General features: G+C 43.5%; 2 protein-coding genes across 3 annotated transcripts; both read right to left on the bottom strand.

The window, feature by feature from the left end:
- Window positions 1-1244: 1244 nt before the first annotated feature.
- On the bottom strand, window positions 1245-11580 carry NAAA (N-acylethanolamine acid amidase). Of its 2 annotated transcripts, none has more exons than XM_030947100.1 (11): window positions 11282-11580; window positions 10663-10827; window positions 9051-9177; window positions 8213-8303; window positions 6386-6462; window positions 5759-5931; window positions 5386-5448; window positions 4765-4831; window positions 4246-4274; window positions 3268-3364; window positions 1245-2526 (listed from the first exon to the last, which is right to left on the bottom strand). In XM_030947100.1, exons 1-10 carry the CDS (start codon window positions 11323-11325, stop codon window positions 3289-3291), a joined length of 912 nt encoding a protein of 303 aa, XP_030802960.1. In that variant the 5' UTR covers window positions 11326-11580; the 3' UTR covers window positions 1245-2526; window positions 3268-3288. The 2 variants fall into 2 exon arrangements, with proteins under 2 accessions (XP_030802960.1, XP_030802959.1); XM_030947099.1 differs by lacking the exon at window positions 11282-11580 and adding an exon at window positions 10938-11123.
- A 309-nt stretch (window positions 11581-11889) lies between these two features.
- On the bottom strand, window positions 11890-24451 carry SDAD1 (SDA1 domain containing 1). The gene is made up of 22 exons (XM_030947095.1): window positions 24300-24451; window positions 24105-24209; window positions 23852-23950; window positions 23632-23742; window positions 23039-23110; window positions 22849-22949; window positions 22521-22578; window positions 21593-21667; window positions 21122-21223; window positions 20825-20894; window positions 20323-20426; window positions 19609-19666; window positions 19020-19078; window positions 18617-18693; window positions 18217-18314; window positions 17738-17814; window positions 17257-17389; window positions 16265-16362; window positions 15630-15826; window positions 15046-15130; window positions 14496-14657; window positions 11890-12997 (listed from the first exon to the last, which is right to left on the bottom strand). The coding sequence occupies exons 1-22, from the start codon at window positions 24387-24389 to the stop codon at window positions 12947-12949; spliced, it is 2082 nt and encodes a 693-aa protein (XP_030802955.1). The 5' UTR covers window positions 24390-24451; the 3' UTR covers window positions 11890-12946.
- Between the last annotated feature and the right edge of the window lie 3485 nt (window positions 24452-27936).

The raw sequence follows: 27936 nt of genomic DNA, 5'->3' as shown, positions 1-27936 counted from the left end.
TTTAGTTACAGATGCAAAATCTCCTCCTCAGAATCCAAATAGGAAAGTAAGGTGTTCCCTTGGGCAGGCAGCACAACAGGCCATGTCTCTGTGCACGTGCAACCCAGAGCTGGTGCAGACACTTTGATTTATTTACTGCCCAGTTATGAACAGACTTAAGAATCCTCTACCATGTGACACTTAATAAAACCCACAGATCTCAACAGGATTAGGATTACTCAGGGGATTATGAATGAGAAATACAGCATGTTGGCCTCTCATCCTCAGAGTCAGCTCTGACACACTTGCAAGCTGCCCTCTGCTAAATGCAAGCTTCTGGAGGAAAAATAATTCAAAGTTTTACCCCTTATTTGTGTTGGGCTGAAAAAGTATTTGGTGCTTTGCAGCTAGGGAATCTATAGAGCAGAAAGGAAAGGATGTGGAAAAAGCAATGATAATTTATCTTGTTTTATTACTTCACAATTCCAGGGCTTGAGAAAACAGGAAAATCCCTGTTCTTTCCAGTCTTTAAAAAGTGTACACACAGAGCATATGAAATCTCACACAGATATATGACCAGCAACCTATTCCAATACCTATAAATGATCCGTTCTTTTTTTTTTTTTTGAAAAAGCAATGTCCACAAAGTCATAGAATACCAGGCAACAGAAATACTTCCAGGATGTTTTGGTCCAGTCTTTCTTGGTCAAAGACTCCCGCAAAGCATCCGAACCTACCAAAAAAACCCAATCACTGCTACATTTTAATGTTTCCAGCATTAAGATGGTTTTGTTTAAAGTATTGACAACCGCATCTCTGCATTTTTATCAAACTTCAGTTCTTATCACACATACCTTAGCTACTCATATGTTAAATATCTTACAACTTAGATGTATCACTCAGCAGTTGATCAGTATTTATATTTTAGCTTGTCATTAAACTAAAACCAGGAAGTTATATATCCTGTGGGTTAGCAGAAAAGCATTCAAGGTGGCAGAAAGACTTTATTTGGTTGGCAGTCAGCCTCTTGGAGTTGGTTACCACAGAAAACGCAAGGCTTTCAAGAAAGTAATTTATAAGGAAAGAAAACAAACTACATTCCTCGCTTATTTAAACCACATAACCCCAAACGCCTGCTCAGCCACAGACACAACAGTGGAAGCAAATTGCTTCTTGAACACTCCTAGGTGCTAATAACTTGGACATTCCAGATTGTTTGTACGCATTGAAACAAACATTGGGCCAAATTTATATACCAGAGCATCTGTGCACACCCCTGCCAGAGGATCATCAGCCTAATGCTGCGGAGGTCAGAATGACTACACAAAGCCACACCTGTAAGGATCCTGTAGCTGTGGGCAGCTGTTATTTAAAAGAAAACCTGGTGGGATCACAAATCAGTGCCTACTCTGTGAATTAACACAATGGCATTTTCTGGAATCTCAAAGACAGTGAGCATTTTAAAATCTTGCTCCAGGAACTCTTCTTCAGCTTTATCATTGGCTGCTGTACTTCTCTGTCTAAACTGGGTCAAGGCACAGCTTGCAGCACTTTTATCCAGGCAAGGGGAGAGGATGCAGGTAAGTAGGTTATGAGACTCAGCACAAGGAGATAAAGGGCCCTCAGCTCCAGAAGGTGCTCTCAGAGCAGTTTGCATAACCAGTGCACACCCACCACAGCCAGCATGGCATGGATCTGCAAGTGGTGCTCTGTCACCTTGACACAGGTGACATTTTATCCAGTGAAGAAGGGTGCTTGCCAGCTTTACTTGAAGGTACCCACTCACCTTGACTCTTCAAGTCCCTCGGTATTTCTGGAGCACACTTAAGTGTCTAAACTCAATATACAGTCAGCACAACCTGACAAAAGCCCCACTGCTCTGCACTGTAAAACAAAATGTTAACTTTTACTGCAGGTAATTTGATCTGAATGTACAAAAACAAATGTAACTGGTTTTTAACCTCACTACTACCCAACACAACCTCCTCTCATCTACTAAGGAGAAAAGTGCATTACCACTGTTCCTGAAACAGCTCCTGATTTCTGATTTTAAAAAAATACCTGTAGCCTACAGCTGTGCATGCTGCTGACTGCTGCATCTGCCCCTGCTAGGCCCAGATCAACAACTCATAGATGAGGGAAAAGGATGAGGACCTAGAAGTAAAATCCCACAAGGCTTCATACATCAAGGTATGAGCTGAATATTTTTATTTAATTACTTCAGACTTTCAGGCTGTGTAATTTACAAAATGTATTTATTAGTCAGCACAGAAGTACATTGCAGTTGCACAACTCATACCAAAAATAGTACAAGCCATTTTTACCCATCAACATCTACTAGAGCATCAATTAAATTACAGGAAATTTCAAACTTCCATTACAGGTCATCAACAGGATCACCTGCAACACTTGGAAGAGTAAACAAATCACTGTTTCCTAAATGGTGCACATCATTCATGAACCAAAGCCACTATACTGCTCCCAGGAGTGATTTTAAAAGCATATGTTAGTCTTGCACAGCTTCAGCTTCTCACTCAGTGTGTTGAACTAGAAAAACAGGCAAGAGAGCACAGGTTTGTCCAGAGTTAAGTGAAAAACAAGTTCTACACAATCGCTAGAAAGAATTATTCTTGCTAAAATCAGATCTGACAGAACTGCTGCAAATATAATAGCAATCATATTTTTTAAAACCTCTTTAAACTGGAATACAGCTTCTTGTGCTCTTGTCAAGGCCATGCAACCAGTTTCTTGGCATAGAAATTCTCACAGTATCTCTCTGAAGCTGTCCCCATGAGGCACCTTGTGAGCTCAAGAACTTGAGCTTATTCTGTACATTCACAGGAGAAAGCCCCCAAAGGATGCTGCTCATATGTAGTTGCTGGTGAGCAGCCATTACCAACCAAGTTCAATTTTTCTTAGTGCTAAGTGCACCATCCCCTCCTGCTGGGATTCAGTTCCCTCTGGCAGGGCTTCCTGTCATCATCCACCTGATGACAAGCAAGTTTCATACTGAGGCTGGTAAAAATAGGCTAAACATTGCCAGAGGCAACCTCTACCTTTAGGTTGCAGTTTCCATCCCTTCCTCTCTGATCAAACCCTAATATATTCTCCAAGAGTTTCACTAGGAGAGTCAATATTTAACTCCCTCTAAAACAAGGGAAGGTATTGATCCAAGGGCAATAAACAAGCAGCATCAGGAATTCAGACTGGGTCAGCATGCCAGTGCAATGCTTTGTCCCTCAGTGACTCTGGAGCTGCAATGGTTATGCAAGTACAGATGCCACTTACACCTCTGCCACTTCCATCTCTTCACTCCCCAGCTCTCATCCATGTCTGGTACCGATCTGGAAGCGCAGCACTCATGACTGTAGTGTACACTGTGTTACTGGCAGGGAAAGAGCAACAGAGCGAGTGAGTGACATCCCAAAGGCAGGAGGGGGAATCCATCTAGCTAGCAAGGCAGCAGGACAGTATTTATGGAAGCAAATATTCAGCTTAGGTACAGAAGGATTTAGGAAAAGAGACTGATTAAATTAAAGACTGTTAGCATCAATTTTTAGTGTTCTTTCCCCCATGCAGCACAAGACAGGAACTGTATTAAACAATTGATACTGTATCTATGTCACAATAGCTGAGATAAACCTTTTCCTTTCCCCATTACCTCACATTGACAAGGCAGAGCAGAGGTAGAGGAAGCCATTGCCAAGCTCCAATGACAATGACTGACGCAGAGAATATGATCAAGTTCCATGTAAAGGTAAAACTTGATAACATGATAACTTACAAAAGTGCAATTTTGGAACAGCACAGAAGAATGGTGTACTGAAATATATCTCTTGAAAGTCCAGTAAACAGCATCTAAAAGCTTTATCCCAATTCCTTTATTACAAATTAATCAGAGCTCCATCAGAACATGCCGAAAAAGCTACTGTCAGTGTTAACATGAACCCCAAATTTCCAAAAACGGGCAAAAGAGTCTGTGTGACATCCAGCTGCTCCTCCAAAGGAGTCATTTGTTTCACTATTCCAAAGCAATTTCCCATTACAGACTGAGCCCAAATAAGTGCAGTTCCCTAACTGAAGTGGTAGACCCAAAAGGAACTGTGTTGTAGAAGTAGAGGGTCATGAGCACAAGCCAAAATCTAAGCTAGGAAACCACAGGACTCAGACACATAAGGAAGATCCTAAAGAAGTTTGTGGTGTGCTTTCACGTGGCCTGAGGCACAGCAGGAGGCACCAATCAACATCTCTCAATCTAATACTTACTTGTTTAAGACTGGCTTCACTGACAACACCTGTACAGAAAGTTGGAAGAGTTGTCATTCAGGGAGATAAAGAGGGAAGTAAATGGCTAGTTAGAAACAGCAGTAGGATTAAGTTATGAAAGGAATAATGTAAAGTCAAGGACTTCCCACCTTTTTTAAACATCAGACCATTTTAATGAAGTACTTTCAAAAAAAGCCCTCTGAAAGACATTGCAATTCCCAAAGGTCACCATGTCTAACACTAAATGCCTGTGCTTGAAATAAGAAACTGCACAAAGATGATGTGATTCAATTCATCTCCCACACTTTCCACCTGAATTGGCCAACTGCTAGAAAATGCTTAAATAGGAGTCCAGAAGCATTTTGAACAACTTTCAGTCTTCAACCCCCTCCAGAGACAGCTGTGCAGTAAATCTTGTTCCCCACAATAAAGCACAGCTTTTACATCCCTGATGAAAGAACACTTCTGCTTTGCCAAAGAACTTGAAGAGCAACTCACAAAGCAGAATTTGAGAAATACCTTAAAGAGTGTATCAAAGTTGATGTTCTGCTGTCCAGTAGCATTGAGAGCTTTGATGGCTGCAGTTCTGTGGGAAAGCAACACATTATCAATTAATGACATTTGTCTGTTCCAAAGGCTACAACAAAGCACCAACACAAACACCTTCTTACTAAAGGCCTTAACACTGAAATGCCTGCTTTGGTCTAAAATAACCCCAAGTTGTGTGACTGGGTCTCATCTCACAGTGTTGAAGTTCCTGTTACTATTCCATTGAGTACATATCAAGAAGCAACCTGCCAATCCCTTTTTGCACACTACACAGCCTAAAAATCCCATATAAGCACCTTCGTAGTGCCATCCAGTACTTTGGCACTGTTGATCTAAGTCATTTACCTCCTACTAAATTTTGCTTTCTGAGCAAGTTTTTGGCCTAAGCATTATCTTTGCAGTTTCTCATTATGCTAATCACTGTCTCACACCCTTTCATCTGTGAGTATTGCTCTATACCATATGTACTCCCTTCAGAGTGGCTTTACAGGAGCTGAATGAGCTGCTTGCTGCAGGAGCAAACAGCTGCCTATACCTCTAGCCAATTTGAAAACACATCTTCTCTCCCCACAGAGCTTCCAATCAATTTACCTGCGATCATCAAAAGGAGGAGGGGTAGTCCAGTGATCGTAGTTTGTCTCCACACGGAACCACCTGCAACAAGCATATAAGCAAACAAAAGGTGACTCAGTAGGTAATGCATAAAGTCCAACAATTGGTATCCTTATATTGCCAAAAGGAGAAAAGTCCCTCAAAACGCAACTCCCTCCACTTCTGCAAGCCCAAGGGCCCCATGCTGGTAGCTGCAACAGCCTTGACCATGAACTATGGAATGCAGGAGCGAATCCCCTGCTGTAACCATGACCAAGAGGTACCCTGGATCTCTCCAGGAAGTTGTGCCACTAAGCCAATCACTCAGAAGGGAATGTGAGAAGCAAAAACCAAGCAGTTTTTTCCTACTTACGCTCCACCTAAGGGATCGAGAGGCCAGAGATCTGCTGGTCCTCTTCTATTCCTTGTTATGACCATGCCTTCTTTGGGTGAGACACCTCCCACAATATAGTAAACCTCAGCAATGATGGGAATGTCAGCCAGTCTGAGAACAGCAGCCTGGAAGTCCTCTGCTTCGCTCAGAGTCTAACACAAAAAGGAGATGAGTGAGGTTAAGCACAAAAACGAGCACTGGGACATCTTCAAAAGATGAAGGTCCAGCTAATTGACTCTGAAGTGCCACTTGAAAATATTAATATAATAACATAACAAATAGCATAAAATAACTCCCGGCACAGGTATTCACCATCTAGGAGTACAGCTGTCTTAACTGGTTACGACACAAGTGACAGCTGGTTGAAACACTCCCTAGGAAGGAAGCCTTGGCACAGCTTCTCCAGGACCTTTGGCACTGGAGGCTGCCCTCCAAAAGGGCTGGAATTGCCTCACTACTAAATACAGGTACACACTTAGTTTCTCCTGAGAAATTCATTTGCTTATCAAGCTGTTAAGTCTTCTGTGCCACTGATTTTAATTTACTAGATGTTTAAAGACAAATGTGGCACAGCTGTGAAATATAAGATCAACTCACTGCACTTACATCTCTCACAAGCCAGCTGACCGGGTAATTCCTATTGAGGAAAGCAGCTATAGCATTTTCCCACCATCTACCACCATCTGGGGAGAAAAAAAATTACTATACATGTAATTTATATACCGTGAGACAGGGTAGGTGCCTATCCGCACTAAGCATCAACATTTTACGGGAGAAGTGCCAACAAGGAGCACAACCTTCAGGTGAAATATATATAGACAACATAATTCCAACTGACAGTCAGCCACAACAGCTGGATTAACACTTCTGCTTCGCAGAAACCATCTCAGACCTGTCATGACAGGAATGATAATAATCATCTCATTACTCACCTTACTGAAATATTAGAACAGGAAGAATTTCACAGAAATAATAAAACAGCTAAAAAAGAGGTAGTGATAGTGTTTGTGTTACTGAGAATAATAAGTAAAGTGCTAAAACCAGAAGGCCAAGTTTGTTACTATTTAAACACTTCGCAAAGTACAAAAAAAAAAAAAATCTGTCTGCTTGTCACTTGATAGACCCTGATCCTCATTTAGTCATCCTGCTTCCGCAAGAGCCACATGCTCACTTCCCTCAATTCGTAGTTCAGTTGGAATGAACTGAAAACATCTTTCACTTCAGATAAACCAGCAAGCAGTCAGCAGCAGCCCATGGACAGAACTGCAGGATGTGTGGAGTGAACATAGGATGTGGAGAGACACAGGACTTTGGTACACAAGCTTTCCTCAATCAGGCCTTTCAAGAGACTCAATAAACATGTAACACTTGCCTTTAAGCTGAACTAAAAGCAGTTTGCCCCAGTAACTATCAGCCCAGGACACCCCAGTTTTGAAAGCATTAACTAACTACTCTGGAATCAAAAGCAGTGTGCATGTAAACTATGGAAAGAATTTAGTGAATCCAACAAGGCAGCATGAGCAATGCAAACAGGAAGCAAGAGGTGCAAGTGCTCCATAGCAGAATCCCTACTCAGAGATAATGTACTGGTGGAACACAGAGTGAATATTGTTTGCATAGCTAAGGAGTTGAAGGACAGATTGTTCAAGATTAAAAAGAAAAATGCTTATCACCATCACGAGGGAAAAATAAACGCTTTAGATGTTGGTTCTGAGAATACATCATTGCCAGTTTTCTAACAGTCACCTAATAAAGAAGAGCACAGTATTGGCTTCTTAAAAGGAATAAAGGGGAGAGAGAGAAATGGAGACAATTTCCCAAGCTTTGAGCTGGACGTAACTGTCATTACTTGTGAAACTGAAGCCCTTACGAACAAGGCAGTGACCTTCCCCCTGCCTTCCCCACTGCTACAAACTTGAGTTCTCAGTAGTGGCATCTCTCAACTCTGCTCTACTACTGACATTGCTTAACTGCCTTTCTGGTGTCTCCTGGCATTCCCTCAAGGTCTGCTGCCTTTCTCCTAGATCTTCCCCCTCTTTCCAACTGCCTTGTGAGGCCAGGCAACCATGGAATACAGCAGAACCAGGAAAAGAGCAGTTTCTTCACTATCCAAACTGCATCTTGCTATCTCAGCCCCCACTTCTGCCACCTCTAAAGGTGACTCTTGACCAGACCACATCTTTTACAGCACTGCCAAGGCTTTCCCCATCCTTTGACACTTTCAGCTCAGGTGACACTGCTGACAAATACCTTCCCCTACACAGTATCCAAAACCAGGCATGTGTGCTTTCACTCCCTGAGGGCAAGGATTTCCACTTCAGGTCCTTTTCGGCAACCTTAACTGCATTGCTCCCTTTGGGAGAAAAAGGCCAAGGTAGGTGACAATCAACAAAAACAACACACAACCTCTACTGTGGAAGACACTCCCTTTACCTCGTTCATCTCCGGAGATGGTGAACTTGTGTGGACTCTGCCCAGTCCATAAGCCGACGTAACCAAGAAATGTGGTGCCTTGGTATGCAACCTGAAACCAGGAAGGAGAGCAGTTGAGCATTCCAGAACAGCACACAGATGGAACCTGCAGCCTGTACTTCTTTCTATAGCTTTCATACCTACATTACTATAGCACACTGTGCCTTCAGTTACAAGAAAACATGCCAAGTAAATTGTAAAGTGACTCTGAGGCCTCAAACTCACAGCATTCCAGTTGTTTGTGATCACAGAGCTACAAGACTTTTGCTCACGTTAAACTGCCAAGCAACAAACAATAACTTTTCTGTTTAAAAAACGGACTAATGAGCATTAAAAGAAAAAATCAGACTCACAAAACTGCACTAGCAGCTAGTTCTTTTTTGGAAATCTTTGTCTAAAGACACACTTACTGGTCACAGAAATTCACAAGATCTAAAGAAAAAAATGCACCTTAGAATTGGTTCCTACCAAAACTGATCTCTTTGCCATATTCCCTAATATCTTTTTTCTTTTTTAGCATCTTGACATTTCCTTCTTTCAGCATCTCTTGGAAATAATATCTTGAATACCAGATTAAGCTGTTCTACTTTTTCCAATCCATCACCATAAACTAGATGCCCAGAAAGGAAAGAGAATCAGCATTCATCCCACACTGCTGGAGCATAACTGTGCTGCTCTAACAATTCAGTATAATTGGGATGAGAACCCCATGCCTACATTAAACCCCCCATCTAAGCAGCTATGGGGCTGTCCCACTCTTCACAGAACACCATCCAGCCATGCCAACCCCAGACAATACCTGCCCACCCTTGATAAACTGCACATCCAGTGTGATCTTGCTCAATATATCAACAAAATCATAATCCAGGTTCCGACCATGGTAAATGTTGCCTTTGTCGTCCTGAGCCACAATGCTGGTACAGAACCTGCAAACAGAACAGGGCAAGGAATGACTGAAGGCACAGCTCTGGCACTGCTTGCAATATCCTAGCTGCAGGAGCTCAACCTTTCAGAAGTAACTGAGCTGATGCTCTGCTAAGTGTTTTATTCACGTTACCATACAAAGAGGAGTCCAATACCACTCCACAGTCCACAGCAGGTCAGAAATTAAAGGGCATGCAGAAAGCAGCACTTTCACTTGGGAAAAACCATTATTTCATTTCACTTCTGTAAGCCATAATGAAAAGCTAACATCTGAAAGCATCCATATAGTGTCAAACTTCCTGCAGTTAATTCTGATGATTTCATTTCCATTTGGACTGTCTATAATTTTAATCATGAGTAGATGCATTCAAATTAAGTCCCAGCAATAAAACTGAAGAAAATTGGTTCATGTATCAGCCATTTCAATAACAGACTACTCTCTAGAACAAGAAGAATGCTCTGATTCCTTATGTATCAAGTTCAGTTTCATTAAAACAGGTTTTTTTTTGGTCAAGTGCATTGCATTAGCAGGGAATTAACTTATATTCTCTGTAGTTTTGAGTTAGTCATTTCAGTAATACATAACTCTGCTTCTCAGAAATAAAGGTAAACAATTCTTCACCTAAGCAGGCTATTCCCAGTTGATGGAGGTTTTCTAATATCCAAGCCAAGAAACTGAATTTCAGGGGCCTCACCAGGGCAAAGTATGGCAAGTATCCTCTGTGAAACACTAAAAGAGCCAGCAGTTAAATATATCATATTCAATATTAGTGGTTACTAAAAAAATTATCAACTGAGTACTACACATTAAGAAAAAAATGGTCCAAATGCAAACAAGGAGCCATATGCCTTGATATTGGCTAAAATGTATATGGGGAAATATTTTAGGCTCCCCAGAGGCAACACCAAGTGTTGATTATTCTTCTGCACCCTGTTTCTAGGGCAGAAAGAAAGAAAAAGTCAGTATTTTTTCACTGAGATTTTGTTTGCTGCCATACATATACTAAAATAATTTTCCACTGTTCAAATCGGGAAGTGAGATTATGCAGCCATGGTGAACTTTCATCCAGAAAGTAGTTTAGTAGTAACTTTATCTCAGATTAATGAGAGAGCACCTAATTACTTTAGCCTCCTTTTTGGCCATTTTTAAGTGACAAAGAACATTACATCCCCTTCAAACATAAATGATCTCTACTTTTGGATGGATATACCTTATCAGCAAAAATAATTTTTGTATTTTAATACGTTTATATATATGTACATACACAAAACTACAACAGATATTAGTTGTACTTCCCAATAGAAAACATGACCGTTTCTCGTTCTATTGAGGATTCCATCTGCCAAAAGAGAAGGAAACCTTCCGGCTGAACAGATGAAGTGGTCTCAGAACCAAGAGTGCAAGTAACCCACCACGTGCCTTCCCCCACGCTGAACTGAAGCTCTCCGCTCACCTCTACGAGACCATGTAAGTACTCAACACTTACGCAGTGGATTCGTAGGCGAAGTTCAGCAGGATTCCATCTCCGAGATTGATTCCCAGTGCTTTGCACATCCCCGCAATCTCTCCCGCGAAGGGCTGGGGCATGAAAAGCTCCAGTTCGGCTGCTATGGGCTGGATGACCTGGTGAACCCATGTGGGTACTCTCTCGCTGCAAGGCACAGCCGAGGAGGGGTTAGCCGAGAGCGGGCCAGCGGCTCGCAGCTGGATCCCTGGCGCTGCCCCGCTGTCCCCCCTCCCCGCCCGCCCGGCCGCACGCACTCGATGATCCGCTGCACGGCGGTGCGCAGGAAGGCGGGCTCGAAGTGCCGCAGCACGGGCAGCCAGCGCTGCTCGGCCGGGCTGTCCAGGCTCACGTTGCAGCGCAGGGGGGCCGCCGCCCCCGCCACCCCGCACAGCAGCGCCAGCAGCGCCCACAGCCCGCAGCCCATGGCGCAGGATGGAGCGGCAGCGGCGCCCCGGGCCAGCCCGCCGTTCCCCGCGCCGCAGGGCCCGCCCCGGCCCTGCCCGCCCCGAAGCGTCATGGCCCGCCCGCCCGCAGCCTGCGAGCCCGCTTCGTCCCGTGAGACACGGGACCGAGCAGCAGGTACATGGTACAGGGTAACCTGTGCATTGACCCGGCCCTGCTGCTGCTGCTGCTGGGCCACATTGATCAAAGCCAGTCCAACAGTGTCGTTTCCACACCGAGGGCAGAGAGGACAAACCCACGCTTGGCAGAGCTGTCAGCATGCTGGCTGACACAGCAAAGCTGTAAACAAGAAGGAAACAGGAAGAGAGGAGACTAGACCATGGTCCTCTACCGCGGGGGCAAAAAATGACCACCCTCTTTCAGTGTCAGAGGGTATTAGTTTCTGGACACATGCACAAGAAAACAAACTGCAGAAAAAATGCCCCTAGCAGTACAACTGTGGTGTACTGACTGTACTTGCCTTCTCCTCCCCCTACCTTTGGCTCCAGCCCCTGCTCCACACTCCATCCCAACAGCACTCTGGCTCCCAGCTACAGGTGCTCCTCCACCTGAGACCTCACTGCGCTCCCTGCTGAGTACCAATCCCTGCCCTTCCCTCAGCAGGAACGTACAATTGGAATAAAACAGAGCTGTAAAAAAAAACAAAAACAAAAAACCCCACCCTACTCTGTCCTTCTCTCCCTTAAGCCTCTCTAAGGTTTTTTGCTCTAGGGAGCAGTGTGACAAAACCAAATCCATACAAAAAACAATTAAAGGTATTACAAATACATATTAAACCAATACGTAAGTTAAGTGAATTCCTACATGGGATAACAACATGAATCTGGCTCCCTAAAAAGACAGGAAAAATGCACCCCACCAAATGCATTGCCATTGTACTGTGCCTGTGGCACCTGTTTCTGCACCACAAAGAAATCCATCTCTAACAGACTTGGAAAAAGGGTGGTATAAATAACTCCCTCTAGTTATAAATACTTGATCAACTCCATTAGAACAGGTGGCTGGGGAAGGTACAAAGAATCCATTAATGGTCCCAGCAGAGGTCAAGGTTAAAGCACAAGTTAAACCTTAGACAAAGAATCTAGACACCGATGTGATTTTTGCATGTACTTGCCAAGAGTCACTGGCAAGTCCCACCAGAAGGCACACCACAATAGGAAAACATTCCCTTTTTTCTCTGGTATGCGATTTTTTTTTGTATTTAAATGGCAACAAAAAACCCTATCTCCCAATACACTACTTGTATTTTTTTTTCTTAGTAAGCCATAATGAACTGTTCTTCCCCACAACGCTTGAATTAATTTTACCTGCATCACAGTTGAATTTGGTATTATTAAATTGGTCAAAGCCAGCTACTCAGACCACAGCTCACTCCATCTGTACAGGCACTCCCCTAAGACAGGCACAGACACTATATCCACATGCTTTATAGACTGACCAGAATATTTTTTTGTTCTGTTGCTTAGTCAATAATTGCCTCAGGTAGAATTTTTACCTTACTGTTGTGTATTTTAATACTTACACATATAAAACCCACTGTAAGTAAATTACATGAAATAAAAATATAACTGCCTTCTTCCCTAGAACACTTTAAAACCAAATTAAAATCCTCCAAGGATTAAGGCCTGTGTCCTATTGATGCAGCATCCACCAGCTTGCAGGAGTTCCATTTGCATTTCCAAACAGATCAGAGCTAAATCCATAAGGCACCACAGTCCTCCTTTCCCCCAGCAGTGATGGTGGGTGCAAATCAGCATCTCCAGGGCAACTTCTCCAAGGGTGATGAAGCTCTCTCCAGCATTTATTTTAGCAGCTGTTTTCTCTTTTTCAGAAGTGCATCTCTAAGAGCCAGCTAACCACAAAACAAGAGGGGAATATTCAGGTAAGGAGCATAACTGAGAAAGCAACATTACCACATCAGAACTCGTTTCAATTTCTTTAACCTCTGAGAAAAACACTAGGAGCTCATCAGCTCAAACAGGGAGCAATGCAAATGCTAACAATTAGAGTGGCAGAAACACTGGGGTTATGTACCTAAACTCCACAGTACAATTAAAGAGCTAGGCATGACCAAATCCTACACAATGAAGCTTAGAACAAACTACTCTGACTCACTTCAAACAGAAGATATCTAGAAAGTTACAGTTCAGCTGAGAGGTAAGTAAAATTGGTGCTTCATGAAGAAGTATTACAAAATTGCTTTTCAGGGGGGAAGGAGAAATTTTTACAAGTGCCATTATCACTCTAAAGAGATCTTACTGTACATAAAACTAGTTTTAAGTAGTAGCTTAAAACATGTAGTACTCAAAACACAGTAGTACTGTGATGCAGTAGTAGCTCCTAGTAAAGGAGCTAGCTCTGGACTATAGCAAGCAGGCCATTTTATCTTACCACCAAAAAGCACAGCAGAATGCAGCACCATACAAATAAGATCCTCCCACCCACTCAAAACACTCATGGTTAACAGACTGGTACTGCAGCCTAACTTTCACAGGGAAAAAAGTATGAATAAGTGCTGTTTAGGCATTACATTTGAATTTAAAACATCAGTAAGGACAAAATGCTTCAAGATGTTTTTTTAGAATAACTGAGCCAAGTATAACTGTAAACAGCAGGTTTTTTAAGTGCCTGGATTGTTCATTTGCAGCCTATTGTGTATGCTTTGAGAGCTGCTTTCAATGTTGTCAGCCTTAATAGAGGTGAGGCAGAATGATGCCAAATAAACATGTACAGAGGACATGTACTAGTACTAGACTACATGATCAACAGAAAAGCTTCAGATATTCTCTACTGAGTCTAATAATAGTTTCTGCCTTGCCCTTCCTAAGGCAAGAAATTGCAGACAAATATCATTTGGATAAGGTGTATGATCCTGGAAATAACTCTAAGTTCAAGCTGCATGTAAACACTTGCACAAAACACCATCTGGGAAGAGAAAACAACTGGACCACTGGATTATTGAACAAGTTTCTTGAATGCATTTGGAGGAGTTGAATAAATAACACCTTGTAAAACCCTAGACTGGCAGGGGCTTCACCACTGAGAGTAGCATTAGTGTCAAACTACTGTTTAACTGAACAGCATTTGCATCTATTCCTCAGGAATATTTGTGACAAGCTATTAGATGACCTCTACGCCAGGACAGATGAGTCTGTGATAGGTCAGACTATAGAGAATGAACCGCAATCTGCAAAGCAGCTCTTCCTCTGGGGCAGGACTGGGGCAAGCCAAGCCACAGGTTTTCTCTGAGTTACAGCAGCAGCACCTCAGGCCAGAGAGTAGGCAGCACCACACCTGTACCACAAATCACTGCTCACACTGCCCCATCCATCTCCAACATGAAACATTACCTGTTTCTCCCTAAAGGAACGCTTGTTCTTGGTCTGGACGCTATGGCTGTACCTCATCATCATGAAGTTCTTGTTCTTCTGCTTTTCTTTATTGGAAGAGCTGGCAAATGGGTTAATTTTGGTTTTCTTTTTCACAAATTCTTTTCTGTCTGTTTTTCCAGCCTAGAATAGACAGTGCGATAGAGTAACGAGGGGTCATTTTCCTTCATCTACTATCAACATCACCTGCCTGATGGTAACAGGTTCTATGGCAATAACAACAAATCTGGGTTCAGCATGACTGTGTTCATACGTGGCTTCTCCCATACTGGCTGTATTTCTTAAGTCACAGTAAAAATTGTGTCTGTTTGCATTTTCGTGGTCACATGTGACCAGCAGGACACCGTATTTGTCACAGCCAAGATGCAACAGCAAAGAACCAAACAAATTACCTCTCAAAACCCACATGGCAGCTTGGCACGTACCTTCGATATGCAGCCTCAGCATTTCCTCCTGCAGAAGACAAACCCAAACCCAGAAGGACAGGATACAGGACACACCAGTACCTCACCTTTGCAGTTGCCAATCTGGTCTCCTTGTCTGACTTGGGCTTCTTATGCAGATGTTCAATATCTCTGAGTGAAAGCAACTCCCCCCTACACACAAATCCAATAAATGTCACCACACAAAGCTTCAGCTGGCAAGGAAAACAAGATGCCCCCTTCACCCTTTGTCTCTCACCCATCCTAGGCCGCTGTCTCACCATCAATTTAGACACAAACATTTCTTGTTCCCTTCAGGATGCTCCTCATGCTTGGGATATCCATTACAAAAGTCACCCACTTATTTTTCAAGTCCTACTTTTTTTCATCAGGTTTAAGAAACACTGGAGCTATAACCAGGCAGCTACTGCTACAAAACACCCCCTCTCACACCTCTAGGCCTGAACAAGTCAAACAAACAGTCTCAGACCTTCCATAAGGTCCTCATGATGCTTTTCCCAGGTGTAAGCCAACCCCCAGCCCAGGATCCACTCTAGGCTCTGGCTGTTACCAGGGAACACTGATCAGCAGCAGAGCTCTGTGCCCTGCTGCAATGAACAGCTGCATCAGGAGAGGATAAGTAAGAAAAAGCACTCAACAGCCCATATCCTACCTGCCCTCCTCCTCCTCTTCATCATCTATTTCAATATATTTCCGCTTTGCAGCTTTGCCAGGCGCAGAATTAAGTTCTTTGGAAAGCTGGGCGAGACGTATTTTCTTGAAGTCTTCCTGAGTTAGCAGCCTGCTTGTACTGACTGCTGCAGCTTTGGCTTTTCGTTCCTCTATGGGCATGCTTTTCACTTTTTCTGCCTTTGGAAAAGAAAATGGTACAAAAGAATCAGAGCTTTGCACCCCACTCCTGTGCCACAATCCATGATCCTTGCCTCCCAAATACGCAGCATGCAATGGCAGTATTGTTGGGAAATGCTACAACCACATGTCAGGATTTTTCCTTGTCTCATATCCAACATCCAGATTTTGGGAGTACAAGCTCTCAGCTGATTATCACAACTCTGAAGGCATTGGGCCCTGAGATACAATTCCTCCTTCTCCCCTCCCACCCTAACAGCATGTATACTTCAGCAGCACTGCTGAACAGCACTTCAGCCTCACTGCTTCAGGACAGCTTGCTCTGAAGGCCTGGATAGATATTTAAGAGCAGCTACATGAGGGTGAAGAGACAAGAGGATCTGCTCTGTGATTAACAAGACTCATATGCACTTGGCATAGAAGAGAATTGGAACTCACTACTTGTTGCTGCTCCTCATCTGAGGAGTGATGCACATCGATCCATTCTCCATCATCATTGTCCTCCTCCTCACTCAGGCTAGCACTTTCCCAGCCATCTGCTCACAGAACAAATACAGAGCTGTTAACACAAATTCATCTTCACTACCCCGATTGGCAATAATTGATGCTGCCATCAATTATCAGCCTGCTCTCATTGCCTTTCATTTATTTCACTTATCTCCTAACTTCAGTTTGTCCTGGGACAGAATTCATACTATGCTCTGCAAAGCTGAGTTGTCATCTCTAGGGCAAGATCCTGAAAACAAGGTGCATTTGGGACAGCCTGAAGCACCACAGGAGTTAACAGACTGATTACTTCATAAGCAATAGTGTTCCCCACTCCCAGCCACCTAAACCAACCCAACAAGAGAAGTACTGTGGTTTATAGCTGGCTTAGTTCAGACAGTCAAAGCGTGGCTCTTCACTGCCGTGCTGCTGTAGTGCCGAAGTTAGCAGCTGCAGCAGCCAAGCCCAGTGTTACAGTGATCACTACACAGCCTACATTCCTCCAGCCCCTGCAGCATCTTCAAGGCACTCAGACTTCATTCACCAAACTCCGCCTTGCTTTAAAGACTCTTCCATCTCTTTTCCAACTCAGGCACGGGTTCCAGGGTGTGTAAAGCATTTACACAGGAACTGAACTCAATAAACCAAATATAATATCCAACTACTGTTCTGGTGCTCCACAATATTCAGAAGGTTTTATTTCGGAGAAGCTGAACACAAAGTTCACAGCTGTACTGTCTGTCCCTCTGCTTCCCATCTCAGTGTGTATCATAAAAAGCAACACAGTACCAAAGCCCACTGACAAACTGCACTTACCCAAGGACAGACATGTGCAAGACAAAGCACAGCAGGAAATGAAATGCACAAACACCAGGTTCCATGTCCACATAAAATCTTAGTGACAGTGATGCCCAAACCAGAATTTTTAAAGAAAAAAGGCCAACCTTCCTCTTGGGTTCCTCCCTTTTCCTTTTGATCCTCCACCTCCAGTACTTCTGCTCCTGGAATGTAGTCTTTGGCATCCAGTTCTCCATATTCATGAATCCTGGCTTCCACTGAGGCCTCAGTAGGCTTACCCTGTATATTAACAAAACACACATTGAGCAGGCTGCTATTGTAATATCCACCAATCCATGAAAATACCTGGAAGAATAGGAAGGTGTGGCTCCAAAGACCTTCCCTTACTCCATGTGGCAGAGTTTAATAACTCAAGTTGAATGTGTCTCAGAAAAGAGCTCAACTTGAGGAGCATAACCTAACCATGAGTTAGATTAATGTTAGGTGGATAGCACACCATGTCCAAAGGCAGCAGGCAGAGGAACAACACAGACTTGACTCCACCTTGTCAAGAGGATACTGAGACCAATTCTCATCATTTTTGAGCACATCAGTTTTTAGTGAGTGCAAAACACATGAAACACTTACCCTGAACTTCTTCTGCAGCATCTCTGGATTCAGAGAGCGGAACAGGTGTATCAGAGTTCTTGCGGACATCATCACATCTGCCCAGGAAATGAGAGAGTCAGGAAAAAAACAGACCTCTGAGCAAACCAAAAGCCCACACAAATCTCCAGCTGTGTGGAGATTTTACAACTGACTCACATTTTCTCTGAGCTTATGGTTCCCTCTGATTTCTCTGGTATAGAACACAACACTTCCGCCGGGCTAACTCTTCTTAACAATCCCTTCTCTTGCTTTATTTTTGTCATTTAGTTCCTCTGCCCTTGACTGTTTTGTCTCCCATGGCTACACACTCCAAACAGAGAGATGTAACCCAAACACTCAAAGTGGTCTCAGCCCATAAAAAACAATTAGGACAGCACTTCCATGAAGGCTGTAACTGAAGATCACGTAACACAGAAAAAAACCAAATTAGTTTAAAGCGGTATCCATGCAATATTTACTTTTATTTTTATGCGTCTTGTACTGAACAAGGTCTTGGAGCAGATCCTCAGTCATGGCTAAGGGACATCTTGCAGTGATTTCTTTTATTGCGTTGATCCTAAAAATAGGGAAAATCAGTTATTTTCTCAACACCAGTTAGGAGAAAGTGCCACTTACAGAATTAATTACCTGAAACTTGAACAACCTTATACAGCATTTATACAACATACAGTGTAAGAGGAGAAAACCATCAAACACTCCCAGAAAAAAAACAGAACATTGAAGCTAATATACTTTTAACTCAAGCAGCTTCTTGAAAGCATAGCACAGGTAACAGGAATAAGCAGCAAGTGGTTTAAAAAATAACATGTATTTTATCACATCTGGAGTTTGACATGACTCATACAATTCTGTACCCACCCTACAGTCATGACCTCCCCAGAATTCTTGTCTGTGACAAAGTTGTTGGCAATGGTCATCAACACTGAGTGGATAATCTGAAAATAAAAAAACTCCACATATTTAATCAAACCACACTTCGATGTTATGAACAGACACATCCTTTTTCATAGAAAGACATCAGGACATGTCAGTACAGCCCACAAGTATTTTCTAAACACAAGTATTTTCTAAAATTTTCTTGCAGAAAATCAACTATTTTTCCTCCCTTTATGAAACAATGCCTTAGAACTTGCAAAAATTGCTGTAATTACTGTAAGCTTTTCCAACCAATCTGACCAATTCCCCTTCCCCCTCCCCCCACACACACTCAGTTGCATTTCTATGCTGCCCATTTAATATCCATCACAGGGAGAACACTGACCTCAGGTGGTACCAGCTGATGTGAAGCCTGTGCAGCAAACAGAAGAATCTTTGTCACTTCTGGAAGAAAAGGAGGAAGAAGATACCAAAACATATTGCTGCAGCTTGCTCCAGCCAATAAACACATCCTTTAAAACTCAACAAGCTGCTCGGTCAGGCTCAAAACCATTCAGCCTGGACTTGTTTGGGACAGTTGTTTGTCCTCTCCCACCAAGCATTAGGAACTCCTGAGGCCTCCACAACAGCCAGCTGAAGCAAAAGGAAATGCTCCAGAACTGCAGTCAAACCCCAGTAAAAGGGAGCAGCATAAGGCAACCATGCTTAGCTCAGCTGGTCAGGATTAGGGACTCAGATTGCTTTTATTCCTTTGTTCAAATCCTCAGGTAAGGAGCCCTGAGTGCACACAGCCTCCACAGAAGTCCAAAGCACTTGGCACTTCTGGCAGTCAGGGACTTGTACTTCCTTTGTCCACACTGGTCTACTCCTGCTTTCCACCAAACCACTGCTACCTGTCCACTTCCACTGCCACTTCTATCAAATGCCTGTACATGAGACATGAGGGATCAGCAGTACCTGGAGTAGCTACTTACCCCTCTGATGGGGCTGGAGGAACCTCTGAACAAAGGGGTAGAAATTAAAAAGAAACAGCTGCAAAGCAAATTGCAACATATTATCTTCTTGTCTTAGAACTTGAGATCACCTTCATAAGCTGATACATGGTAAAACCATCTCATTCTAGTGTGCTCCCCAAATGCCTCAGATTTTAGAGCAAAATGTTGTGTCCTATGTTGAGTTTCATATTTGTGGGACAAGGAAATGAACTGCACCAAGGTAAATCCAGCTGCAGTCCCTTTGCACCTAGCCCTTATCATTTGAATCCTTAAATGCCCAACTTGCACTGGATTACACTTCACTTAATTCAGTGCTAATAATTTATTACTGGGTAGTCCACATAAAATCCTCCAAGTGCAGTTTCCTTCTTGTTCAGCACCACCTGAAAACTCTGTGATCTGCATGAGCAGCTTCCCAGGAAGGTCTTGAAGCAACAAGTTCTCCTCTATTCTTTAGGTTCAGCTCCTCTATTCCAGACCAATAGCTTTTTCTAGGAGTGCTTACTTAGTCCCACAAGGTCTGTACCACTGCCATTGCATTATGCCTCCCGGCAACTCCCAGACCATCCCTACACACTTTCAGACATAGAGAAAAATTAAAGCTTATTTTCCAGAGGCACAAGGCCAGAACATGCCCACAACCACACCAGGCTGGCTACGAACAGACCACCCTAAAATTATCCAAGTACATACCTCATGTATTCCAACAAGCCTGGATATTAGGTCCATGAGCATCATCTTCACTTCAAATCGCTCCTTGCAGTTCTCCAGCTGCTTCAGCAGTTTCTCAGCAAAGTCTGGAAGAGGCAAAAATTGTTTTGCAGAAGACTGAATGAGCACAACACAGAAATCAAATGGGATTACAGTCACAAGAGGCAGTTTGATTTATTCTTATTTTCAAGGTCCAGTGCCCTTTCACAGAAGAAATTCAAGGTGACCAAAGCACTTATTCCAATAGGTTATTTCCCTTCTCATATGCCTAAAAGGCCTGCTGTGCACAGGTTCAGCAGAGAGAACCAGCAGATGTTCCCCAACACCATAAGCACTGGGTCAGCACTGAAAACTGAATGTTTAGATGCATTTTGGGTTGATCTGAGAACATGAGATCCCCAGAGGCTCACTAGAACAGACGACCACCAAATCAAGTGCTGTTAGATTAACCAAACTGCACTAAGAGAATTCACCGTACACTCACCTTGGGGATCATGAATCAAGTGAATGGCAGAGAAGTTGAACACCTCTGGCTTGCTCTTCTTTTTCTGCTTCTGCATGGAAACAAGAGTAAAATACATTTCTCTTTTTGTGAGTAAAGTCCTAAAGTTTCAAGGTTGCTATCAAAAGATTGCTGCCTCTTCAAGATGATTTTAAAAACTATCCCTATTTTCAACCACAAGCACTATTTGCCATCTGCAGCTAAACAAGCAAGGCAACAACAGGACTTCTGTACAAAAAGGATTAATCCAAGGTGATGGCAAGTCAGCGCACTCCTCACCTTGAGGACCTTCATGGCCTTCTCCAGTTTCTTCTTGCGCTTGGTGGTTTTCTTGTTGGTGGCATAGCGCATCATCAGATCCCTGGCCGTGGGGCCATCATCCTTGGGGAAGGAACACAACACTCAGGTGACCCAGGCTCCAAATGGCAAGCACAGAAACAAACTGCCAATATTTTTCAGTACCACACACTCTGAAAACTATCCCCCTTACTAAGCTTCAGAACACATAGGTACCAGCATCTAAAAAGAAAAGAGTTTAGTGTTTCTCTTTTAACAGAGAGCAAAGACATCCTGGGGCCAGATGTCAGACACTGAAATTGTTTGTCAAGCACAGAAACATCTGGTGACAGCTAGACAGGACAGTGAGTAGCAGCAAGGCAGACAGATTGGCAAAGCCAGAGTCACCAAGATGACAGAACCAATAACAGGTCTGAAAATCAGAGAAGGGAAATATTTGGTCGCAACACCCACCTCAGACTCCGACTCGCTGCCCTGTTTCTCATCCTCATCTTTCCCAAGGAAGAACTTCAAACCAGCAACTAACACCTGAAAAGTAAAATGAGATCATGTGGGACAAGCTGACAGAATTTACAGCCACCCGACACCCACACCTTAAGCCATGCAAAGACTTAACCAGTTGTTTTTAATAGGCATAGATCTGAAAATAAAGATCAGAAAATAAACTATGGATCAGAAAATAAACCAAGTTACAGCCTGAGAGCCACAAGTGTCTTACAAACCCAGACAACTTTAGCTGCCCATCATTGCTCAGAGGCAATCAGAACCAAAGAGCACCTGAGTTGCCACAAGGCCAAATTCAAAGCTGCCAATTGTCTTTTTATCATCCTGCAAAATCATTTCAATATAGTTGCTCTGTGTCAACACTGTCAGGAGGCCCTACACAGGCAAGAGCCAAGGTGATGCTCAGAGGTCTCAGCCTGCATTAATTCAGATAATTTTGCTGGTTAGGTTTTTAGTTTTGGTTGGCTGACTGTTATTGAATGGAACCACTTTTGGACCTTCACAGGGTAAAAAACTTGTCTTCAACAATAGGACAAGTTTTTAAAGCCTCCAGAGGCAATGCAGAAGGCCCAATATTCAGTCAGGCCAGCTGCTCTCCTCAGTTAACCATAGGCTCACAGTGCTGATATTAAGGAGGTGATCCTGATAGTCTGTACTGAAGAGCAGTGAAAAGAACATCCACACTCCCTGCACCAGGCTACACTTGTTACGAGATAAGCTGCCAAGCTCCACCTCCTCTCATGCAGGTTATTTTGAAAATTAAACAAGCAACAGACAGATCAATGAAGTTTGTTTGCTATAACAGCATATTAAGTTACATTCACATGAAGAAGGTAGGCAAGGTAACATCCAGTGTATCAGTGATTTCTGTCCTCACCTTGGTCACTTTGGAAAAGCAGGCAGTTGTGATGACATTGACTGTTTTGGCATCATTCCTGGAAAAAAACAAGCCATATCTTATTTCAAGTCTGGCAATTTTATCTTCTGAGAAAATTAGTTCTCAGCAAATATTTAAGTAACTCATTTCACACAAGACATTATTTCTTCTCAGCTAAATTCTTTGGTACAAGTTACAACTCCACTGGCGTACAAATAGGAAATCTATTTAAGTCACTGTCCCCTGCATTGTTTTGTACTAGGTGCCACAAAGGACGCCCGTGTGCCCCACAGTAAGTGGCAAATGGACACAAGCCTGCCAGACCCACCAAATATTCCTTCTGTAAAGCTCTATCATCACATCCAGAGATATCTTGGCAGCAGTGGGATTGCTGTCTCTCAACATGGTGTACATGAAGTTCTGCAGTGCCTACAGAACAAGTTGAAAACATGTCTTTAGAGCTCTTCTACAACAGCAGCAGCTCAGTTCAAAGTACACAGGAAAGCCAAAGCACCTACCGTGTTCACTTTATTATTCTTGTGTTTGGCGTTGACATTCTTGATGTCTGTTACAATGTGAGTGTATAAGGTCTGCAAGTGGAGAGATGACAGGGACTAACACACAGGAACACACACCCTCTGCCCAAGCACTGACACAATCCAGCTGATCACCTCTGAGAACATCACTGGCTTACAGCAGGAAAAAGAACAGGAAGGCATCCTGTGGAGACTTGTGGATTTCAAAATCATACTGAACTCACAGTACAGCAAGGCAGGACAATGAACAGCATCAAATACTGCTTCACATCCTGCCCCTGCCTCATTTAAGCCTGTTCTGACAGCCAAGTTTTTCACCTGCAGACACAACCAAACTGCTCAATCTCAAACAGGATGAGCCTACAACCTGCAACAGCAATGTGTTTACAGCAGCAAAACTCAGTTATTAGTCCAACCCAGAGCTGGACCTTGCCTCCAGCACTGACTGCTCCAACAGCTGAGCTATTTTAAACTTTACTTTCCCAACCAAGCAGAGAAGAACTGCCTATTCTGCCATTACTCCACAAGTTGGTCAAAACCCACTGGAGATGCAGGTTTTTGTCAGCACACCTTACCTTCCGTAGCAGTTTATCATGGCACCGCAGCAGTTGAAAGAAGAGCTCCAGCAAACTCGTGGGATTTATTAGATTCTTGTTTCTCAACAGGATCAGAGCCTTACAGAAGGTCTGCAAGAGAAGCCAAATTTCACATCCCTCTCCAGCTTCTCTTCATTGACAAGCAAACACCAAGCTCTCAGCTCACACCAAGGGCAGGGTGAGCCCAAGGCGGTCTCACCATGCGCAGGTCGGGGTCCAGGACCGTGTGGTGGTAGGAGAGCAACTCCTTCAGCTGCTGCGGGAAGCTGGCCATGTGCTCGGGGTAGCAGTGGGCAACCTGCAAGGGACAGGGCAAGAGAAGGCTCTACAGCACACCTGTGCTTCCCTCACAGGGCTGGCAAAGGACACGCAAGCTGTAAATTTAATTGTTTGTATTTCACTAAGCACAGGCTGCCACAGCCCCTACTGCGGGGCTGGGGCCCGGGACTCACCTGCGCCAGGAACATCAGCAGCTCGGCCAGCTCCTTACTGGGCTTGTCCGGCTGGAAGGTGAAGATCTCCACATGGGACTGGTAGTGGTGGTACTGCTGCAGGAACTGCACACACAGAACAGGGGCAGCTGAGCAACACCCACCCGTACCCCGTGCCCGTCCCGCAGCCCGCCCCAGCCATTCCCCGGTCCGCACCTCCTCGGTGTAGGAGGTGGGGTCGCGCTTGATGAGGTTCTGCAGCTGGGGCAGGTTGCTGGGCAGTTTGTTGCCCTGGCGGCCCGACATGGCTGCGGGCACCGGCACCGGGAGCGCAGCACACGAGGGCTCAGCTGGCCGCCGCCATCTAAGCCCGCCCTCGACGGCCGCCGCCGAGGGACAAACCTGTGCGGGAGGCGCCCTCCGTCAAAGCGCCGCCTGGCGACGGAGTGGTCAGCGGGAAGAAGCGGCTCCTAGGCGGCCCCGCTTCCCTCGGGCCGGAGCCTGGGCAGCCCTGAGGGGTTAACCACGGAGCGGGGCCCGGCCCGGACCGCAGCTGCCCCCGCCGCAGCCTCCCCGGGCAGTTAGCCGCAGCATCCCGGCCTTACCGCTCCAGCACAGCGCTGGTTCTCCTCCCCTCTCAGCTACTTGGAGGTAAAACGCTTCTCAGTACACGTCAAATGGTCACTAAAGAAGCAGCATTAGAAGGTAATTCTCATTGAGGAGAAAGGGTTAATCCGTGTTTAGTCTTTTTTAAGTTTAGCTTTTGATCAAGAGAATAGAAAACAGACCTCTTCATTTGCATAGCTTATACATTCTTTAGACACTTACTTATTTACACTGTAGAATAATTGTCATTCCTCGATACAGTTTACTTAGCAAACAGTAGTAAATAAACCTTGTACCATAAATACTCTTAGGTTCAGCCAGACAACATCTACCAGAGTAGCATTAAGGCATAAATGTGGTACAGTACAAAGCCATTGACACAACTGCCCATTTAAGTCTCCACCACTTCTCTCACTAGCAAGCTTTTCACCTTGTTGGCCAGAATCTCAGAGCCAGCTGCAGCCATGTAAGCAGATACCTGCTACTATGGACCAGCTCAGGTAAGTTTGTGCTTTCCTGTACCTTCTAAAGCAAGTAAAGCACATCCCCTTCAACATACCTACACAGCCCACAAAAAGAAAGTTTAGCATCACTTGGGGAGCAAAATTACTGCAAATGTAAGAGAAAACCCAGTTACCACAGGCATAAAACAACAGCAAGCCTTCCATCACCAAAAGAGTGAACATTTGATGCATTTACATTGCCAGCTATTCATTTGGTTCATTTGCTTTAACCTCCACTTTAAGGCAGCTTTACTTTACTGAGCCCTCGGGCACAGCCCTTAAATGACCTAGCCAAGGAACCCACTTGAGCCTATAACCTCCATGGGCCATCCCTATTTCAGCACCCACAGCTCCAAGTTTTGCAAAATCAAAACACCACTACACAGGCTTAATTCCACCTAAAGAGCAGAAAACGAGCTCAGCTTCACACTCCACTGCTCCAACACAGTTAGGTCACTGACTGACTACAACACATGCGCAGTTAAAGTGAGGAACAGCTAGACTACTTAAGAAAGGCAGGGAGCAAAATAGCCTTATCCACACTGCAAAGCAAAACCATAAATACTCATTATCCCTACAGGAGCAAGGCTATTGCTTGGATTTCTATGAAGGCAATTAACAAGGTTAGACAAACAAACTAACTCAGTCTCATGACATACAAAGAGCACAAATAAAAATCATCTTCCTAAACAATTTTGACTCATTTAATATTAAAAGATGTGTTATTAAACAAACAGCATATAAGAGATTATTCTCTATAGTGCTTTTAATGAAAAAAACCCCCCAATTTTATGGGCTTTTTATCAAAGTTTTTTACTTAGGAAGCCACAAAACTCAAATACCTATAAACATTAACATCCAATTCTTATATAAAACCAATTTATAAAACTAGACTTCATAATTAATTTGGCTTCTAACCAGCATCTTAAAAATCCCAATAGCAAACAAACAATTTATATTAAACAAATACACCAAACATTAACTCACCACCACCTTTATTGCTCCTAAGTGAAAAAATGGGGGCCCTGGTGTGAGCATTTATACCCCAAGCCTGTTATCTCCTGCACACTGATTGGGCTGATTTTCATTACTAATTGTTTTCCAGTATGGAGTTACTGCCTTTTGTAGGGACTTTTTCTGTGGGAGTGTATCAGAAGGTTTTCCTTTTGTTGCCCAGTTGATACATGGGTTAAGCATGCTCTAAAAGAAGTAAAACAGAGAACCAACACACTCAAACTTGAAAGAATGGGATTTGTTCTTAAGGTAAATTAGGCTCTATTAGCGAGTGAAAAAAAGGGCAAGGTGTTACTGAAGTTGCTATTAGGGCACTAAGGTGTTTCTCTGCTCTGTGTTTCTATTTTTTGTCAATCAGTCAAACAGTAGTTGGGCCTGTGCAGTTCATGGATGGGGTAGAATTGCATGTGATGCTAGCCTGGGAATTTGGAGATGGGCAGCTCTTGGCTCTCTTTTGCTCTTGTTGTAATCAGCCCCAGCTTTTTACCCCATTAAGAGCTGTACAGCTGGAATTTTTACAATGTTTGGGAGGCTTTATTTGAATATGTTTAATGTATTTGATTGCCAGCATTTCATTTAAGCTCCATGTCAGTTCCTAGCCCTTAATGGCTGTGGGGAGTTTGTCTTCCTGGAGTTAATATTTGTAATTCTGTAATTGAGAACAGGGTCAATTCTCTTTTCCTTAAAAAAACCCCAAAATTTAAAAAATCAAATCTCTAAGTCCAACAGAAATCTTTATTTCTGGGTCATGACTCATAAATTATTTGCAGATTTGAGACATGGGAGCTGTGCTGTTCTGTTCAAGGGAACAGGGCGATGTTCCTGTAATGGCTTGAGAAACGCACAGTCACTTGCAGCTCCAGGGGGAGAAGAACAGTCCAGCTGATGGTGTGATGGTGCTGGTGTGAGGTATTTTTGTGGAACCAGAGGCTTTTCAGCCTCACCTTTGCTTGCTGTGGCATCCCTTTGCCTGCAGCACAAATGTTTCTTTCTCTGAGGGGAGGAATTGTTGCACATCATTATTCAAAGGTCGAACCCAGCATGTGTATAGTAGTAACTGAATAGCAGAGGTTTGTTTGAAATGACAGACTGGTTTCCAAAACGTTGCTTGAGTACCCCCAAAATAATAGTTTTGAATGAAAACCTTTTCATGTCTTTTCATGTCTTATGAGGAGTAAAGAGGTGGCATGGAAAAGACCTTTAATTTCTTTCTCTGAGGTGTTACTTCACAGCTGGATCTAATAGCTTGTAACGTCACAGCATTCTGAGACTGGGGAATGGTTTTGAAAATGAAAATGTCTTTGAGATATATTTTGGTGGGTTATACATATAACCCGCTGCGATACTTAGGCTGCCAAGAGGCCCTTTGCTCCTGGTGTTTCTTTGAATTGGCTTATTTTTGCAGGAAGGAAAGGGGGAAATGGTGTTTTTGCAAGTTTGTTTTTCATAACTGCGCTATAACATCAGAATAATTTGTGTCAATCCTTTTTTGTATCTTTGCTCTTCAAAATTTGGCCCCACATGATTTTATTTCTTTAGGACAGACACCTTGCACATGAATGAATATCTCCCGATTATGTGTCTTAAAAGTACTCTGTTCAGGGGTGATGAAAACTTCTGATCTGTGGATTGCACTTTCAAGAGTTAATTTAGGTGATGTTTGGATTTTGAGACTCAGATCCCGCACTGATTGGGAATCAAAGCAGCTCAGTGATGCAGATCTGATCCTA

This window comes from Camarhynchus parvulus, chromosome 4 (assembly GCF_901933205.1).
Source record: "Camarhynchus parvulus chromosome 4, STF_HiC, whole genome shotgun sequence".
NCBI classification, from domain to species: domain Eukaryota; kingdom Metazoa; phylum Chordata; class Aves; order Passeriformes; family Thraupidae; genus Camarhynchus; species Camarhynchus parvulus.
Note: the sequence above shows the minus strand (reverse complement) of the source record. Positions and strands in the feature narration are given on the sequence as shown.